We start from the raw sequence: 17,988 nt of genomic DNA on the forward strand, positions 1-17,988 counted from the left end.
TCTACGAGGTGTCACTGATCACTAAGTGAGCTGATGAATTTCTTCATAGAATCTAGGGTTGGAAACATCATAACAAAATAAAATGAAGCACCCAAACCAACAAAATGAAATTCGACAGAGCAAGTGGAAAGTCCTGCATGTAGCATAGTTTAAAAAAATCTTTACAAATACAAAACAGAGGAGATGAAGAGTGAGAAGAGTTCATGTTCAAAAGGGCTAGGAATCTTGGTGAACTCCAAGCTCATATCTTTGTGTGAAGCAGCTGCCAAAATGGCTAGCAAAATGTTAGAAAGCATTAATAAAGGCATAATGTTCAGAATAGAAGGAGAATGGGGCTACTGTATTTTGCTAGACAGATATCATTTATAGTACTGCATTCCATTTAGCTCCGTAGGGTTCCAGGGAAGGATAAATAAGATAACACACCATCTAAAAGTTATGCCATGTGAACTGAAAGGACTTGGGAATGTTCATTTTGGAGAACAGAAGGCTGTTCAATTTTAGTGACTAAAATGTGAAGGAGGCAGTCATTTTTCTGTCGCTTTGTAAGACAGAACTAAGATTCATTAGTAGATAAAAGCAATGGAAAAGAAAGCCGGTGTTAGTTGAATACCACTACATGCTGCTATGCTAGGTACTTTACATTCTTTTATTAAAACCTTTCAGAAACAGATGGATATTATGGGAGTGGTGAGCTCCCCATGACTGGAAATCAGATCCCCAGCTCAGCGCTGCTCATTTTAAGCAGTGGTGGCCAGGTGTGATGGCTCGTGACTGTAATCCCAGTAGTTGGGAGGCTGAGGTGGGAGGATCGTTTGAGGCCGGGAGTTCAAGACCAGCCTAGGCAGCAGGGAGACCCCAGTCTCCACAAAAAATGAAAAAAGTTAGCTGGGTATGGTGGCGTGTGCTTGTAGTCCCAGCTACTCGACTGGACAAGGGAATGGCTTGAACTGGGGAGGTGGAGGTTATAGTGAGCCAAGATTACACCACTGCACTCCAGCCTGGGCAACAGAACAAGACTTTGTCTCAAAAAAAGAGACAGGGTCCCAATATGTTGCCCAGGCTGTTCTCAAACTCCTGGGCTTAAGCTATCCTCTTGCCCTAGGAGGCTGAGGTGGGAGCATTGCTTGGGCCTGGGAGGTTGAGGCTGCAGTGAGCTGTGGTCACGCCACTACACTTTAGTCCGGGTGAGAGAGCAAGGCTTTGTCTGTCTGTTTAAATATATATCTCTCTATATAGATATACATTTTTTTTTAAAGCAGCAGCCATCAACGCTACTGCTTTCAAGATTTAAGAAAGCTATTCAGACCCTTCTGAAGCCAGCTTCCTATTGGAGGCAGGCTCTCTGCAGGGAACAAAGGCAACTACGTGTCAGCAACATGGATTTCTAGCACAGTGTCAAAGTTTCAAATCCCAAGCTACTGCTTTCTAGCCAGTCTTGAACGTTGGGATGGGCCCAAGTTTGTGTAGGGTTGAGTCTGCAGGGAGGGTTAGGTGGTGCAGGAGAGCCTGAGTGTTCTGCAAGTTGATAAGGAATTGTGTGATGGGATGGGAATGGGATACTTCTCTTTGCCAGCCAGAGCCATTCTTCTCACATTCACTTCTAGTCTTAGAGTCACCCACATGCTGAAGTCCTTCAGCCTAGGAAATGTTCTGGACAGTGGACAGTGTATCAGCTAGGGTCCTGTCCCAGCAGAATCAGAATTCAACTTGGAGGATTCTGATGAAGAAACTTTAATGAAGGAACCATTACAGAAGTGTGAGCTAGGAATCTACAAAGGAACTCAGCATCACAGGCACCCTCCAACCTCAAGACTGTGTCTTTGCTGTCTCTTCATCTTCCAACTGGCTGGATCCTTCATCTCATTCTGGTCTTTGTTATAATGCCACTCTCTCAATCAGGATTGTGAGCGCTCCTCCTCAGCACTCCCTTCTCCCCACTGAACTTTGTTAAATCACTTCACATCATCCAATATTTGTATATTTAATTGTGTTTATTGTCTGCCTCTATCCATTAGAATGTTAGCAGAGATTTTTGTCTGTTGAGTTTATTGCTGTATCCCAGCACTTAGAATACTGCCTAGCCCAAGGAAGATGCTCATGAAGTATTCATTGAATAAATGAATAGATGAATGAAGACTAATTAGACTTATTAGAACAAATACAGAAAATTACCCAATGGTGACATCTGAACCCTCTTTCTTGCTTCAATTTGTTAATTACTCCTTCAGGTGAAGCCAGTTGAAATGCACAAGGCTTTCATTTGGCCACAAGAGGGTGATATTGGCCAGTTTTTCATTTTATAGACACCTTGTTCTGTGATCATTCACTCTCTTCCCCAGACCTCAGAAAGAAAACGTGAGACAGGGCCATGTCTGCAGCCAAAGTAAACACAGTGTCCCGGATGGAAGTTTCTTCTGCCCGGATGCTGTCCAAGTGAAATTCAATTAAAACCTACATCAGTAACAGTTTCTAAAGGAGAGAAGGTCACTAGAAAGTAAGAGCGTAGGAAATGTGTAGGAGGAAGAAACAGGCAAAGAAAGGCATCTCCACCACTTTGGTAACCATGGAGATGCCACCAGCTGGCCAGATGACCTCATGTTTTGTGCCACATTCTTCTACTTCCCTTCTCTTTGCACCATCCAGGCCCAGTTTGGCTGTTTTTGCAAAAGTGTGAGCTTTCACAATAAAGGGTCTAGGTTCATGGTTCCAATTGTGAACCTCCAGGTGCTCTGGGAAAGAAATACACTTTACTCAAGGAATCATTCCCTCTTTTATTAAATCCTACTTTGTGAAGATGCTGTGTGAAAGGAACATGGGAGATGATACAGAAAGAAAGGGATCATCAGCCCCAAGGTCAAGGTACACAGCAATGACACCATGGGACAGAAGTGGATAGGGAAGTATGGGAAGCCCAGAGAAGGTTTCAGGAGCATCTGGAAGGCAAGAGAGGCTATCTTCAGTGAGAAGGGGTGACAGGCAGCCTTATGGGAGGGAGGGCATTTGAATTGGGATTCAAGGATAGGCAGGTACAAATTTGTGTTTGGCTGTATCTCAAGCACTTTCTGATTTTATACACTGCCTTTTAATTGCACCTGAATTTCAGGATAATTTTTTTCTCCTCTAAGAATGAGTAACCATTCATTACTCATTCTTAGAGGAGAAAACCTGATTTTTTCCCCCCACATCTTAATCTTGTAAGACATAGCTTGTAGGGGAGATAATGTGTTATTAAAATAGTAGAAGGGGACAAGCTTTGCATCCACTCCAGTGGTTTCTAAATTGAGTGCCCTTATGCACACCCCAAAGAGACTGGAGAATCTAACAAATAAACACATGATTTTTTTTGAGACATCTGGTTTGTCACCCAGGCTGGAGTGCAGTGGTGCAATCTTGGCTCACTGCAACCTCTGCATCCCTGGTTCAAGCGATTCTCCTGCCTTAGCCTCCCGAGTAGCTGGGACTACAGGTGGGTGCCACCACACCTGGCTAAGTACATGATTTTTAAAGTTTTTAAAAATAGGGAGCAGAGAATGGAAGTCCTGAGGGGAGTTTTTATTATCTTGCCTTTAGTGCAGCTCTTCTCAACAGCAAAGAGTGGAATTTGTGAAGACCTATTGAGGTCCCAAGACTCACAGACTAAATTCACAGACCAACACTGTGAACTCTTGTCAAACATATTCTTTATTTGAATGAGAGGCAGTCCGGAGGGAAAACAGGGAAAGAACGAAATGAAAAACTCAGATGTCAAGTAGCAGCTTTAAGTCAAAGGCTATCCCCAACATGGGGCCACAGCCATGGCCCCCTCCACTTGGGCGTGGGGTGATGCCTCCAGGTTACCCCAGACTAGTGTGGTAGTGCTTCTTCTACTGCTAGAGTGAGGAAGGGAAATAAGACCTCCCTCAGCCTCTCCAAGGTGCCCCTGCTCAGCACCAGGGGCAGGACATCCACGAGAAGGTCTGGGTTTATGTACTGCAGATGGAAAAACACATAAGCCAGCAACCTAATGAAGATGAGGACCATGAAGATGACATACTGGAAATGCCTGCAAAGAGATGATCATTATTTGCATGAGAAAAAAAGACAGCCTGAGGTCAAACAGTGGGAGGAAACCTCATAGTCATAAATGGTTGGCGAATTGCTTTCTTCAGGCCAAACTGATAAGGGAAAGTAGGGAATAGGGGCACAGAAGGTAAGAGTAGGGAAGCAGCCAATACAGAAGAAGAGTGATGTCATGGTCAGAAATTGAATCCAGGCCTCCTGACAGTAAGTCCGCCAACAGAATAGATGTCCATATAGAAAAGTCAGAGGTACGAAAGACTTTCCAGGTACTATGTTTTGCTCACGCCTTTCTAGCATTGTTAGAAAATGGTTAGGACCATCACTTGTGAGCCTTCTGACTAGTGGTTCTTTTCAGGTCCTCTGTAATAAGCAGTTTTAGAATTTGAAATAAGATTTAGCCATTGATGATATTAACTTCCAGGTAAAATAATAAGGATTACCTTTCTTCTAAACATCTGGTGTTGAAACAAACCAATAAAAAAGGGTGTGTGTGTGTGTGAAGGTTTTGTGTGTGTGTTTTCTTGTGTGCACTCAAGAAAATTCTACTCTGGCAACAGGTCTAAGACCTTCAACTATGTTGAAATATCGTAAATTGAAGCTTTTTATTAAAGTGCCACTTGAAGCTCTTCAGGGTCAATCTTATGATTTCAAAAATTAAAGAAGCAAAGGCACAGAGAGTTCAATGATCTTTTTTTCTAAAATGTCTAAGCCTATAGGTAAGATAATTAAGAAAATTAATGTACCCTGAACTTTCTTCCCAACAAAGAATATCACAGAGGTGACCGAGTTCAGGACTTGGAAAATGGAAAGGGGCTATACCTAGGATCATAAGAATGAAAATTAAAAGTTAAATGCAACCTACATCTTTATCCCACATTTCTTAGAAATAGCCACAAATTTCTCGAGCTATTTATAACTGCTGTTTAACTCTGGTGTTTTATTTTATTTTATTTTGAGACGAAGTTTCACTCTTATTACCCAGGCTGGAGTGCAATGGCACCATCTCGGCTCACCGCAACCTCTGCCTCCTGGGTTCAAGCAATTCTCCTACCTCAGCCTCCCAAGTAGCTAGGACTACAGGCTGCGCCACCATGCCCAGCTAAGTTTTTGTATTTTTAGTAGAGACGGGGTTTCACCATGTTGACCAGGATGGTCTCGATCTCTTGACCTAGTGATCCACCAGCCTCGGCCTCCCAAAGTGCTGGGATTATAGGCGTGAGCCACCTCACCCGGCCCCAACTCTGGTGTTTTAATTATACATTGAGAAAAATAAGAATGGCTGGGAGACATTTGGGGCTGCCTTGTGTATTCTGATCAGTGGATATGTTTATCCTTGTTCTTTTGGCCCTTATCAGGTAATGTGCATAGTGAAATGTGGTCTAGGCTAGGTAAAAGCAAGATTCTTCCACTTACTTGTACCAACAGATTCTCTCCTGTTTCTTAATGGTTGTCTTCTCCTATGGGAAACAATGAAAATACACAGCTATGGCTTCTCATGTGTTCACAGAGAGGTAGAGGAGCAGGGGCCCTAGAATCACGATGCCAAGGTTTGAATTCTGGCTCTGCCAGCTCCTAGCTTACATGATGTGGAGTAAGGCACTAAACCTCATTATTTCCTAATTATAGGATTATTGAGAGAGAGAGAGAGACAGAGAGACAGAGAGAGAGAACGAGAACCTAGGGGAAGGAGGGGATAGAGGAAAACCCATGTTTGGAATAGGAAAAACTTACCATGTTGCTTTGGGTGGTGTCCACCAAAACTGACCCCTGTTTCACTATTTGAGAGGAGACATTCTGGGCTTTGGATCTGGGTAAGAGATCAGAACTGAGAGTTAGGTAACATTATCTGAGAGGATGATGAAAGGTGCTTTCCTAAGTTATATGACATCTGTGATTCATATCCTAGACTCTTGATAACATTCACAATGCTCAATATTTAAAATCTATAACTGCTCAACTTACAAAGAATCACAGGAAAATGTGATTCATTCTTAAGGGAAAGTCAATCAATGAACACTAAGCCAGATATAACTGATTTTGAATTCAAACTGCAGTTTGTGTCTTGGTGGTAGCTCAAATGTCAGTTCTGGTCTTTTGTCCTTAGCCAGACTGCTCACACATTGCCCCGAGCATGCATGGTTTTGAGGTACAGTCAGAGATTAAGGTATAGTTTAGACACAGATTTAGGAACTCCTAATGTCTGACTCTACTTTTTCCCCAGTATCTTTGGCTGCCTCAGACTCTCTATTCTCTATTTTGTTAGTCCAGAAAGATGGTAGGTTTTCTCTGCTGGTGCATCTTACACACCCAGTTTGGTCTTTCTTCAGGCTAGAAGCTATAAAACTGGGGAACCAATGTCCATCATTCTCTTTTTCCAAGTGAATGATTTGCTTGCTTTTATTCAGTGGCCAATGCCTTCTGTTCATTGTTTGTTTATTTGTTTGTTTTGTTGTCCTAAGTTCTATTTTCTGCAGTAGGGTTGGGTCCACTAAATGGAAATGCCTGTAAATAATACCAGCAAATAATGCCTACAAATGCTTGCAAATTGTTCAATAAAGCAAGAAAAAGGAAAAGTTAAAAATGGAAAAGGAAAAAATACAATTGCTATTTATAGTTGAGAATCTAAAATAATCTTTAAATTTTTAACATAGGTGAATTGAGCAAGATTAATGATACAAGTTCAATATATAGAAACCAATTGTATTTCTGTGCACTAGCAGTAATCAATTAAAAAATCAAGGCTGGACATGGTGGCTCACACCTGCAATCCTAGCACTTTTGGAGGCCAAGGCAGGAGGATCACTTAAGCCCAGGAGTTTGAGATCAGCCTGGGCAACATAGTGGAATCCTGTCTCTGTTTTTTATTTTATTTTATTTTACTTTTGAGATGGAGTCTCACTCTGTCGCCTAGGCTGGAGTGCAGTGGTGTGATCTCAGCTTACTGAAATCTCCGGCTTCTGGGTTCAAGCGATTCTCCTGTCTCAGCCTCCAGAGTAGCTGGGACTACAGTCACATGCCACCACACTCAGCTAATTTTTGTAATTTTAGTAGAGATGGGGTTTCACCGTGTTAGCCAGGTTGGTCTCCATCTCCTGACCTCATGATCAACCACCTCACCTTCCCAAAGTGCTGGGATTACAGACATGAGCCACCACGCCCAGCCTCCAACTCTATTTTTTGGATATTAATAAAAAAAGAAAATCAAATTAACACATCATTCATAGTAGCATCAGAAACATTAAATTCCTAGGAATAAACCTGATAAAGAATATGTAAGAACACAACACAGAAAAATAAAACATTATTGGGAGAAATTAAAGATCTAAATAAATGAAGGGATAAAGATGTCATGATGTATGAAACTAGTGCTTATTTTTATTATTGTTTTGAGATAGAGTCTCACTCTGTGGTCCAGGCTGGAATACAGTGGTATAATCATAGCTCACTTTTACCGCAAACTCCTGGGCTCAGCCTCTTGAGTAGCCAGGACTATAGGCATACACAACTATGCACAGCTAATCGGTTTGATTTTTTTGCAAAAATAGTGTCTTGCTATGTTGCCCAGGATAGTCTCAAACTCCCAAATCGCTGGCATTACAGACACGAGCCACAGCACCTGGCCCTGGAAAACTGTTGTTTAGATACTAATTATCCTTTCACTTTGTTTATAGATTCCATGTAACTCCAATCAACATCTCAGCAAGGTTTTTTGTTTTTGTTTTGGTAGAACTTGAAAAACCGATTTTAAAATTTATATAGAAATTCAAGGGGCCAAGAAAGCCAAGATAATCATTTTTAAAAGTTGCAGAATTTAAGCTACCATATCAAGGCTAATTATAAAGCTACAGTACTTAGTGTAGTTTTGGCACCAGGATAGAAACATAGACTAATCGTACAGAATAAAGCATCCAGAAACGGACTCACACATATATGGTCGCCAGACATAAAATAAGATGCCACTGCAAATGCATAGTCTCTTCCATAAATGGTGCTGGACCAACTGCATATCCATGTGGAAAAAGAAATCCACAAATTTTAATCTAAACCTCACACCATAGAGAAAAACATATTCCAAAAGAATATAAACCTGAGTAAAAGGTAAACAGTAAAAAATTATAGAGTAAACCATGAGAGAGTAGTTTTATGACCTAAAGAAGGCAGAAAGCAAAAAAGAATGGATTGATACATTTCACAGATTATATTTTTTTCTAAATTAATAACTATCATTTATCCAAAATGTCATTAAGAAAGTAAAAAAGGAAAGCCACAGAATAGGCTATAATACACAAATTTGACAAAGGATCTTATGAAGAAAATGAGGAACTTCTATAAATCATTAGGAAAAGACTAACAATCTCACAGATGTAGGCAAAAGACATGTCACAAAAGAGGACATCCACATTTCCAAAGTGTGTGAAAAGCTGTAACACATCATTATTAATCAGCAATAAAATACATATAAAATATCATTTTTCAGTAATGTGTTTTAAAAATTAAAATTGTACATCACTACACCCTCCTTCCAGAATAGCTAAAATCATAAAGGCTATAAATACCGAGTGAAAGTAAGGATGAAGAGTCACTAAAACTCTTGGACATTTTTTGTGGGAGGGGATATTGGTACAGGCACTTTGGAAAACTGTTCAGCTTAGCTAGTAAACCAGATATGTATACCCTATGACCTAGAAATCCTATTCCTTGCTATATAACCCAAGAGAAATAAGAGGATATGTCCATCAAAAAACATGCACAAGAATGCTTGTAGCAGCTTTATTATAAATCTCCAAGCTGGAAATAACCGACATCTTCCTTAACAGTAGAATAGATAAATTGTGCCATATTTATGTAATAGAATATAGCAGCCATGAAAAAGAACAAATCATGCAGCAATGCAAGTGAGTCTCAGTGAAAGCCAGACACAATCGAGATCATACTAAATTTATATAAAGCCCAAAAATGGTTTAAAAAGAAAAAGATAAAAGTCAAGCTAATGGTTACTTTTCAAAAGTATTGAGTGGGAGGAGGGTACAGGGAGACTTTTGGGGTACTCAAAATGTTCCATATCTTGATCTCAGTGGTGTTATCTCGTATAAAAATTCACCAAGCTATATAAAATTTGTGCACTCTATGTATGTTATATACTGCAATTGAAAAGTATAAATAATCAAAAGGAAAGTGTGACAAGTCCTGAGACAGACAGTCTATGGAAAGAAGTATAAAAGGGCATCACTGGGCCCCTGGTCAGTCTGGTAGACCCACTGCATCCTGGGAAAGGGAACAGCATACACATATAGAGAAATATTTCTGAGCCCCTGGTCCTCTTTTTACTATGTTGCTTCCTCTCTGAACTTAGATCCAGACAACTTTCAGGAATGGCATGCAACTGAGGACATGTAAAAACAACATTAACGTGAAGCACAGTGGCTCATGCCTGTCGTCCCAGCACTTTGGGAGGCCGAGGAGGGTGGATCACCTGAGGTCAGGAGTTCGAGACCAGCCTGGCTAACATGGTGAAACCCTGTCTCTACTAAAAATAGAAAAATTAGCTGGGTGTGGTGGCAGGCACCTGTAATCCCAGCTACTCGGGAGGCTGAGGTGGGAGAATCACTTGAACCTGGGAGGCGGAGGTTGCAGTAAGCCGAGATCACAGCACTGCACTCCAGCCTGGGCAACAAGACTGAAATGCCATCTCAAACAAACAAAAGAAAAGAACATTAAAAAGAAACTTCTGAAACCAATTGCTGAGGAAGGCAAGAGGGAAGCCTGAATGCTGGTGGTTTTCCAGTCTGAACAATGGAGTGGAGGCTGACAGAGAAGACCTGTTGGAGGCCATTTACACAGTGACACACTGTGCTGAGAAGCACCTGCCCTTCAAAAGACCACCTGGACTGCCGGACTCTCACTGCAGTCTGTCAGGGAGGCCATTTTCTAAACTTACATTTCTTTTTCAAGAAGCAGCACCTCCTCTTCCTCTTCCATCTTCCTCAGAGCTTCCTGGTATTTCTTTCCATAAAGTTGAAAACAAAATTCATAATGGAAAATTTCTGTATTTTATCATGATGTCATTAATAAAAATATTCTGCTAATTATTTTCCAAACAGTGTACTCATCAGTATGCACACACAAGTGTGTGTGGGGGGGAGTGCTAATAAAAAATTAGAAGAAATTAGTGACCAGAATGGATGTGTATGAACAAAAGGAGTTCCCTCTCATTCAGGTCACTGCTTGTATTCAAATCCCAGCTCTGACATTTACTAGTTGTGTTCCCCGTTACTAGCTGTATTCTAATGTTCTGAAACCTCATTGTCCCCTTGAGCATAACTGTCAGTCTAAGAATTATTGACCAATTGATTGAGAAAAGTACTGTATGTTGAGTGCTTAGCACAGTACTTGGCACAAAGTAAATCCTTAAGATACATCCATCTTCTTGTTGCTGTTGTATATAGAGCACTTCCCCCAGTGACTCATTCTAGCCTGAAGAAAAACCAAGGAACCCATGGCCTTGGAGAAATTCTGCCCCTACTCGGACTTTTCCTCCAGACACACTGTACCTTTACATAGTAGACCTGGTCCTTACAGAGCTCATGCACAGATAGGTAGTCACTCTCCATCTAAAAAGAAAGGAAATTAACAAACCCTATGAGTTAAATCAGAACCAAGCCCAGCTTCCTCCTTGGGGCCCTACCTGGTACACTGGCACTTGGCTGGTTACCTTAGCAACTCCTGACTTGAGAAAAAATAATCACATCACAAAGAGGTGATCTCATCATCAGGCACAGGGGCTGATTTTAAGCAGAGGAAATATTTTGCCCAAGTTGTCATATGCCTCTCAGGTGAAATACCAGGGAATGTTTCACCCTGGTATTCAAGAATGGTATTTGACATAGAGGTCTAAGACAGGGTAAAAACAATATTTTTAATAGAAGTTTTCTTTCCCTTCAGCTACATAAGAATCAGAAATTCATTTCCAAGATGTTCTTGTACTTTCCCCTCCCATGCCTCAATCAGATCTGTTTTTAAGACCCTTGGGATTCTTTCCCATTATATCCTGGGCAGACCCTCTGTGGAAGAGACACTGCCTCTACCTTGGCCAGCTCCTCCTCTTGCTTTGCACAGGACCCTGTTGTCTTCTGTAGCCTCGCCTGTGGAAGACAACGAGTGACAGCAGAAAGTTACAAGCATTCTTTTGCGGAAGGGAAGTGGGTAATTATCACCATCTCCAGACCAACAGAGAACATGATACTAATGGCTAGCATATGTTGAAGACATGTGATAATAACATTTTAGGGTGGGCACTTGTAATTACTCCCCATTTTACAAATAAGGAAACAAAGATATAGAGAAGTTAAGAATGTAACTTTTTGAAAAGTTGCAGAGTGGCAGACCTAACATTTATGCCTTAGTAGGCCAATGCCCCATTCAGTGAGTCCAGCTATCCTCCTTCTTCCAGGCCTACTGACCAAAGCTCACCAGCCTCTTCCTCCCATTCATATTTCATAGTGTGCACTGGCATGTCCTCTGAATCAGAAAATGAAAGAGGAACCTGGGCTGGGCATGGTGGCTCATGCCTTTAATCCCAGCACTTTGGGAGACCAAGGCAGGTGGATTACTTGAGGTCAGGAGTTTGAGACCACCTTGGCCAACATGGTGAAACCCCATCTCTTCTGAAAAAACTAAAATTAGCCAGGTGTGGTGGCATGTGCCTGTAGTCCTAGCTACTCAGGCGCCTGAGGCAGGAGAATTGCTTGAACTTGGGAGGCAGAGGTTGCAGTGAGCCAAGATATTGCCACTGCACTCCAGCCTGGATGACAGAGTGAGACTCCAGAGAGAGAGAGAAAGAGAGAGAGAGAGAGAGAGAGAGAGAGAGAGAGGGAGAGAGAGCGAGCGAGAGAGAACTGGCTCCTCTTTTTCTGAGAAATGCATAAGACAATGGAGCTCTTGTATATGGGCTCTGTTAAATTGCCACACTCACCACATAAATATGCAGAGAGCTTCCTAACAAGGTTTTTCCCCACTATTGGGTGTCCAGTGTATCCTTTCATTCAGTATACATTTATTGGGCATCTACTATGTGCCAGGCAGATAGTTCTAGGCACTGGGGAAACAAATGAACAACATAGAAAACAATTCATGTTCTCAATGGGTTTATCTTCTAGCAGAGGAAAAAATAAATAAACAAATAAATAAATTAAATAAATAACTTCTTTAGCCTTTGAGATATGGGTTGGAAAATCAGAAGATCATGACACAATCCTGTATGATTATGGGAGTCAATATTTTCTTCCTATCTGATATCTTATTTGTGTGTCCTCACTTAAATAATAAACTTCTGGAGGGCAGGTCCCAGTGGGCATTCAGGACGTGTTTTATTGACTGTGGAAGATGGGGACTTTGGAGCAGTTCCCTCCACTTTGATCCATTGCAGTCACTCTGCTCTTAGTGTGACTTATGATGTTATGAATGCCCCACAGGCCATGGGATTACATACAGGGAATAAAGGACACTGACTCATCTCTGATAAGTACATGGGCATAACCAGTACATATTCTAGAGGAGTCCTTGATAGCAATTTCTCCCAGGATCTGCAATTCACACATCTCCCAGAAAATCTGTTTTTTCTACTTACCTTAATTTCCTCCAGTTTCTGCTCTGTAGTTTCTTTTTCAAGACTGACATTTGTAAATTGCCCTGAAATCTAAAAAAGCATTCTAAAAATCATGAAATAAGTAAGGCACATAGACATGGAAACCTAGGACAGTGGCAGACTGGGGGTCCCAGGCTGCAGATGGTAGTTACTAATTTGGGCCCTGGATAGAAGCTCGGCAGAAAAGCATCTCCTTCACCCTGTGGAGGCTGCCTGACCCCACACTGGCTGGACAGACCTTTCTGTTCCCATAGCCCATGGAAGCAAGGGCACGGTGAGGAGGGGAGGATGATGAGAGAGAAAGAGAATTGGGCAGAGTGGTAGGAGGAAGGATAAGTCTTTTCTCCTTCCTTTATGGCCCTTTAGCCCTCTCACCACAATCTCTAATGCCCAGAGAACAATTGGCAGCAGCATTGAGGAGGGAGCATGCAGACCCTGCCAGTTGCCCCTTCTCCAGTCTCTGTGATTAGAGAGTTCTAGAAGATAACTCTTATTGGGAGTCCTAATAAATGAGGCTTGTTCCCAAGGCAAGATTTGTTGTGTGGAGAACAGCCTTTCTATTAATGTTTATGTATATTTTCTCATTCTGAATGTACCTAGGACCCCTCCTGCATGCTCCCAGCCCAGCCCACCAGCCTTTCTCTTGTGAAAACACTATGTTCTTAGGGACTCTGGGACCCTAAAAAACCCAGGGCTCTCCTTACCTTGTTCTGAAGCTCCACCACATTCCTGCTTAGGACTGCATTACTTTTTTTCTATCGGGAAAAAGGAAGTCAGGGAAGAAAGTTGCTCTGCCATCATCTCTCCCCCTTCGACAGGCTGCTAGAATAATATCTGGGGATAAGTCTATCAAGTTGGAAAAGTGCACTCTGGCTCACACAGCAGATCTGGGAATAAAGCCCTTTGGCCCTCATGCCCAGTGCTTCATTCCCAGAATACCCTTTTTTTTTTTTTCTTTTTCTCAGGAAGCCCAGAATACTCTTTTAAGTGACGAACATGGGATGACATCCTGGGAAAGAGAGAGCAGCAGAATGCAAACAAAATGCATACAGTGGTCCTTTTCTAGATACCTCCTTACCAGCTTTGCTGTCTCTAATTCCAGCTCCCTAAGGGATTCCTCCTGTTCATTTATGATAGAGGTCAATTCCTCCTCCTCTTTGGCTTGTTCTAGTGACCGGGCCAGCTCTCTTTCCAGACTGAAAAATATAAAGTCACCCAGGTGTGGATCAGCTCCTAAGGCATCTGCCAGGGTCCCAGTTGGAGAAGCTACTTCCAAAGTCTCAGGAAGTCAGAATAACTACCAGTGCAGTGGCAATAAAATAATCAACTCTAATGTGAAAATTTAATGCAAACATCTGTACATAAAGTGTTTTCAGGGCACTGTAGTTCATACTTTAGGATTTAAATGACACACCAAGATTCACTATCAAATAACTGAAACTTTCTTCCATCTTCTGTATCACTAAGGACCTAGAGGGGAGGAGAGGCCCTTCCCTCACCAACTGCAAAGCCTTACCTTGAAATAGTTTCTTCTTTCTCTTTAATTTTTCTAAGGAGAACCTGATTCTCCATATCCAGTTTCTGCAGGTCCTTTTCAAGGTCTGAATTCAGGCAGTCGAGGTTCTGTTTTATGGCTTCTAATGCTGGTAATTCCATCATCTGGCACCTACAGAAAAATAATCTTTATCAACAAACTCAGGACAGGAAAACATGGGAGCTCTAAGAAGACATTCCCCTATAATTAATTCCATTCATTCTTTTCTTCTGTTGCTAAAAAGCCTAACCAGCCTTATTTTGTTTTCCATGATAAATTGATTTCTATGCTGTTTGGCATAAAATAATTCCTGGAGTGGACCCACACTTTAATTTTAAATACTATAAGTGGAACCCACTAAAATAAATCTTTTAGGAAGCAAAAGAAATATTTTTTCAAATGAATATGTTAGCACACTTATTTAAAAAAATTTTATATGAAGTATGCAGAATCCAAGTGATACCTCTAAAGCATTTAAAGACCTGCAAGGGAAAGATTTCTCCTTTTGTTATCTTCTAACCTAGTCAGGGAGGGCCATGGGCCGAGTGGAGGCCAGAAGGCAGATGAACCTTTCCTGCAAGACTGATTAGCTGTTTGAGACACTAGCAATCTTTGAAAACCCCATCATTAGTCTGATGAAGAACAGAGAACTGAAACCAAAGTTTCTTCTCCCTAGGAAGCCTCCCCAGACTTGAGGAGATAAGGTCTTGCACAATGGAGCTCTTTCTTACTGGATTGCTGGAGACTCTTCCTGTGGAGTTTCCTCTAGTGAACTCCTTTATTATTTCCATACTTACACATCATCCAGTGGATTCTGTCCAACGTCTTCCATCATAGGTTTCCTAAAATGTTAATACAAACATCTGTTATGGAAAAGCCCCTAACAGTCATTGCAGTAATTGTCCCAGGAAGGAGCAGGTAAAAGGTAGACCTTGTGTTCAGGCAACACACAGCCAAGAAGAAACCTAAGCGTCCTACACTCACACTTTCCAGGATCAATTGCAGTATTTTTTACAAGCTAAATTTTAGTAAACCAGATCATGTTTTAATTTAAAATTCTCATAAATGAATCCCACCAGAGTACAGGAATCTTTTTGTTTTTCAGATTTTCCATACTTTGGCTCTATTTTCCTTTTCTCACCTACATTTGTCCCCTCACGAGTAAAGTTGCTAAGTGTACTCGTGTATGTTTAATGGCAAATACGCTGAGTGTTTGATTCCAACCAAACCTTCAGAGAAACTTAAAAAAAAAAAATAGTAGAAGAGTTAGAGGGTACCAAAAAGTTGGCCGATTGATTTCTATTAGTTTATTACCATCCTACTTTCCAAGAAAGCTCTAGCTATTATAAGCTGAGATGACCCTGAAACAACAGCAGAAGTAGCAGCATGGGCAACAGGATACAACTACTAAAAGGAAGAAACACGTCAGGCTCTCAGGCACAGAATATCCTACTCATTACCCTGGAAAATTCAGGACCAACTCCAACCCAAGAAAAGTAGAATACTAAATCTCTATTCTTTCACATTGCATATTTTCTTCTTTTTCTTCCCGTTTAAGCTCTTTTAATTCCCTTTTCAACTTCTTCTCCCACCTCCTTCTTAATTTTAAATCTCTTCTCCCTGCATTTCACTTTCTTTCTATGGTCATTACATGCAGCAATGTGATGTGATAATGCCCTCTGAGCTCACCCTTCTCTTCCCAATTGAGATGTCTTCTGCTCCCAACAGAGATTTCCAACTGAACATCAGAACTATCAGAAAGGACAGTATTAGTAAATAGTGGCAGTGCCTGACTGAGTCCTCCACGCATAATTGGACCTATTATATCATCTCTGTGTACAAATTGCTGCCCCCAAATCTAAACCATGAATCTGTATTGAATGTATTATATCATCTCTGGCTGGGCAGGGCAGCGTGTCATAGTGGGTGAGATGGGTGAGGGTGAGTGAGGGGTGGGCGGGGCAGCAACAATCCAGCTATGGCATCCCTGTGGGCACAGTGGGAGTAGAGTTCAGCACTTTAGGACAGTTTAGATCTCTTCTGTAGCAGAAATAAGATCTATGAAACAGATTTCTAGGCACAGTTTAAATCTCTTCTGAAGCAGTAATCAGTTCTATAGAACATATTTCGTTTTTCCAAATCTCTAGGCCTAATGGTAGTTGTGATCACTTTCATTTCTCTTTCATGATCTCTGTGTGGCAAATGTACAAACTGCTGCCCCCAATTCCAAACCATGAATTTGTACTGAATGCATCCAAGAGCTATAGGGCAGGGATGTAAGAGAGCAGGCCAGGAAGGACCTGAGAGACTTATTTATGAGCTAAGCAAGCCCATTCATTCTCACCCAGTCAGATTCTTGGAGTTGCAAAACAAGCTTCATTTTCCCTGAATTGGCAATGCCACCACTGGGAAAGAAGGATCTGACGTTTCAAAGGTGGAAGGAGTGTGTGGAGGTGGAACAGGAAGGAGAGGAGTGTAGGGTCCAGAGATTCCATTTTACTGCCCACTCCTTTGGAATTCCCTCTTTGCTTTTTGAGGTCTTAAATTGCTGAAACAATAGATGGAATTTTACACATCAATGTCTCTCTACTAACCATTCCTGGATTATTCTCTGTTGACTCAGACGATGAGGCAGGATACAGAATTGAAGAGATAGCAGTAAAGATGTGTGCTTGAATTTCAAGTCTGTCCATTTCTGTCCCGTATACGCAACTGACTCATCTATGATCTTTTTTCTTTTTCTTTTTAAGCTCAAAAGGACAGCACTTTTCTGTGATCTAAGTCTAACATTTTCCAGATAAACTGTACTAATCTGTTCGCTGAAGTCCTTATAGAACACACTACTGTTTCTTCCCAATGTCTCTCCCATGCAGTAATGTCTCCCATAATCTTATCCATCCTTTTCAGTTCAGCTGAAATGCTGCTTCTGTTTCAGTAGGTAGCTGGTAAGACATGAGCAGACCAGAAGAGGACTCCCATCGCACACACACACACCAGGAATCAGGAATGCCAGGTGATCAACAGGTGATGGTCGGGTGGTTGTTACACTGCCTCTCTAAAATAATAATTGGTCACAGCCGGTGCCAGGGAAAGGCAGCCTCCCAGTAGATAGAAACACCTGAAGTTGGTGATCATCAGCTTTCTGATAAGGTCTCAGGAGTTGGGCAAGTGGGCTCAAGCATGTACATTAAGAAGCAAAATGGCAGAGTTTAACTGTATATGACCTCCTAGGAACATTTGACTGGTAAGGGAAAAACGCCTCAAATGAACATTTGTACAAAACTAGTAAACACGCTGCGCATTTCACCTCTCAAGTGCTAGCAGGACACTGCACATGCAAACAGCCCACTCCAAGGGAAAAAAATCAGGGGAGCCGGGATGCAAGACCCCAGAAGTACGGCAACATATAAAACCCCAAGTCAAAAGATCAAACCATACACTTGACCTCTCAAGTTGCCCACTTGGCCCTCTTCCGAGTGTAGAGTGTACTTTATTTCATTTCTGCTCTAAAGCTTTTTTTTTTTCTTTCAGACTCTGCAACTCCCCTCTAAAGCTTTTTAATAAACCTTCCCTCCTGCTCTAAAACTTGCCCCAGTGTCTTCTTCTGCCTTTAGCTCCTCGGTTCAATTCTTTCTTCTGAGGAGGCAGGAACTGATGTTGCTGCAGACCCGTATGGATTTGCCACTGGTAACACTTCTACAGCTTCCTGGATGCCAGCCCCAATCCTGGCAGAATTAGTCCCTCTAAT

The 17,988-nt window shown here is 41.6% G+C and overlaps 1 protein-coding gene and 1 long non-coding RNA gene across 3 annotated transcripts in view; one reads left to right on the forward strand and one right to left on the reverse strand.

The window, feature by feature from the left end:
- LOC118144872 (uncharacterized) overlaps window positions 1–17,988 on the forward strand; it is a 67,190-nt gene that overhangs the window by 34,780 nt on the left and 14,422 nt on the right. The window lies entirely within an intron of this gene.
- Window positions 3,706–16,100, reverse strand: LOC100894422 (transmembrane and coiled-coil domain-containing protein 5B-like). 2 transcript variants are annotated; one of them, XM_017977422.4, is made up of 12 exons: window positions 15,930–16,100; window positions 15,038–15,082; window positions 14,223–14,372; window positions 13,785–13,902; window positions 13,411–13,461; window positions 12,689–12,757; window positions 11,148–11,204; window positions 10,614–10,673; window positions 10,001–10,065; window positions 5,794–5,869; window positions 5,476–5,519; window positions 3,706–4,045 (listed from the first exon to the last, which is right to left on the reverse strand). In XM_017977422.4, exons 2-12 carry the CDS (start codon window positions 15,073–15,075, stop codon window positions 3,847–3,849), a joined length of 927 nt encoding a protein of 308 aa, XP_017832911.2. In that variant the 5' UTR covers window positions 15,076–15,082; window positions 15,930–16,100; the 3' UTR covers window positions 3,706–3,846. The 2 variants fall into 2 exon arrangements, with proteins under 2 accessions (XP_017832911.2, XP_035115812.1); XM_035259921.3 differs by lacking the exon at window positions 15,930–16,100 and adding an exon at window positions 15,701–15,807.

This window comes from Callithrix jacchus, chromosome 8 (genome assembly GCF_049354715.1).
Source record: "Callithrix jacchus isolate 240 chromosome 8, calJac240_pri, whole genome shotgun sequence".
Taxonomy (NCBI): domain Eukaryota; kingdom Metazoa; phylum Chordata; class Mammalia; order Primates; family Cebidae; genus Callithrix; species Callithrix jacchus.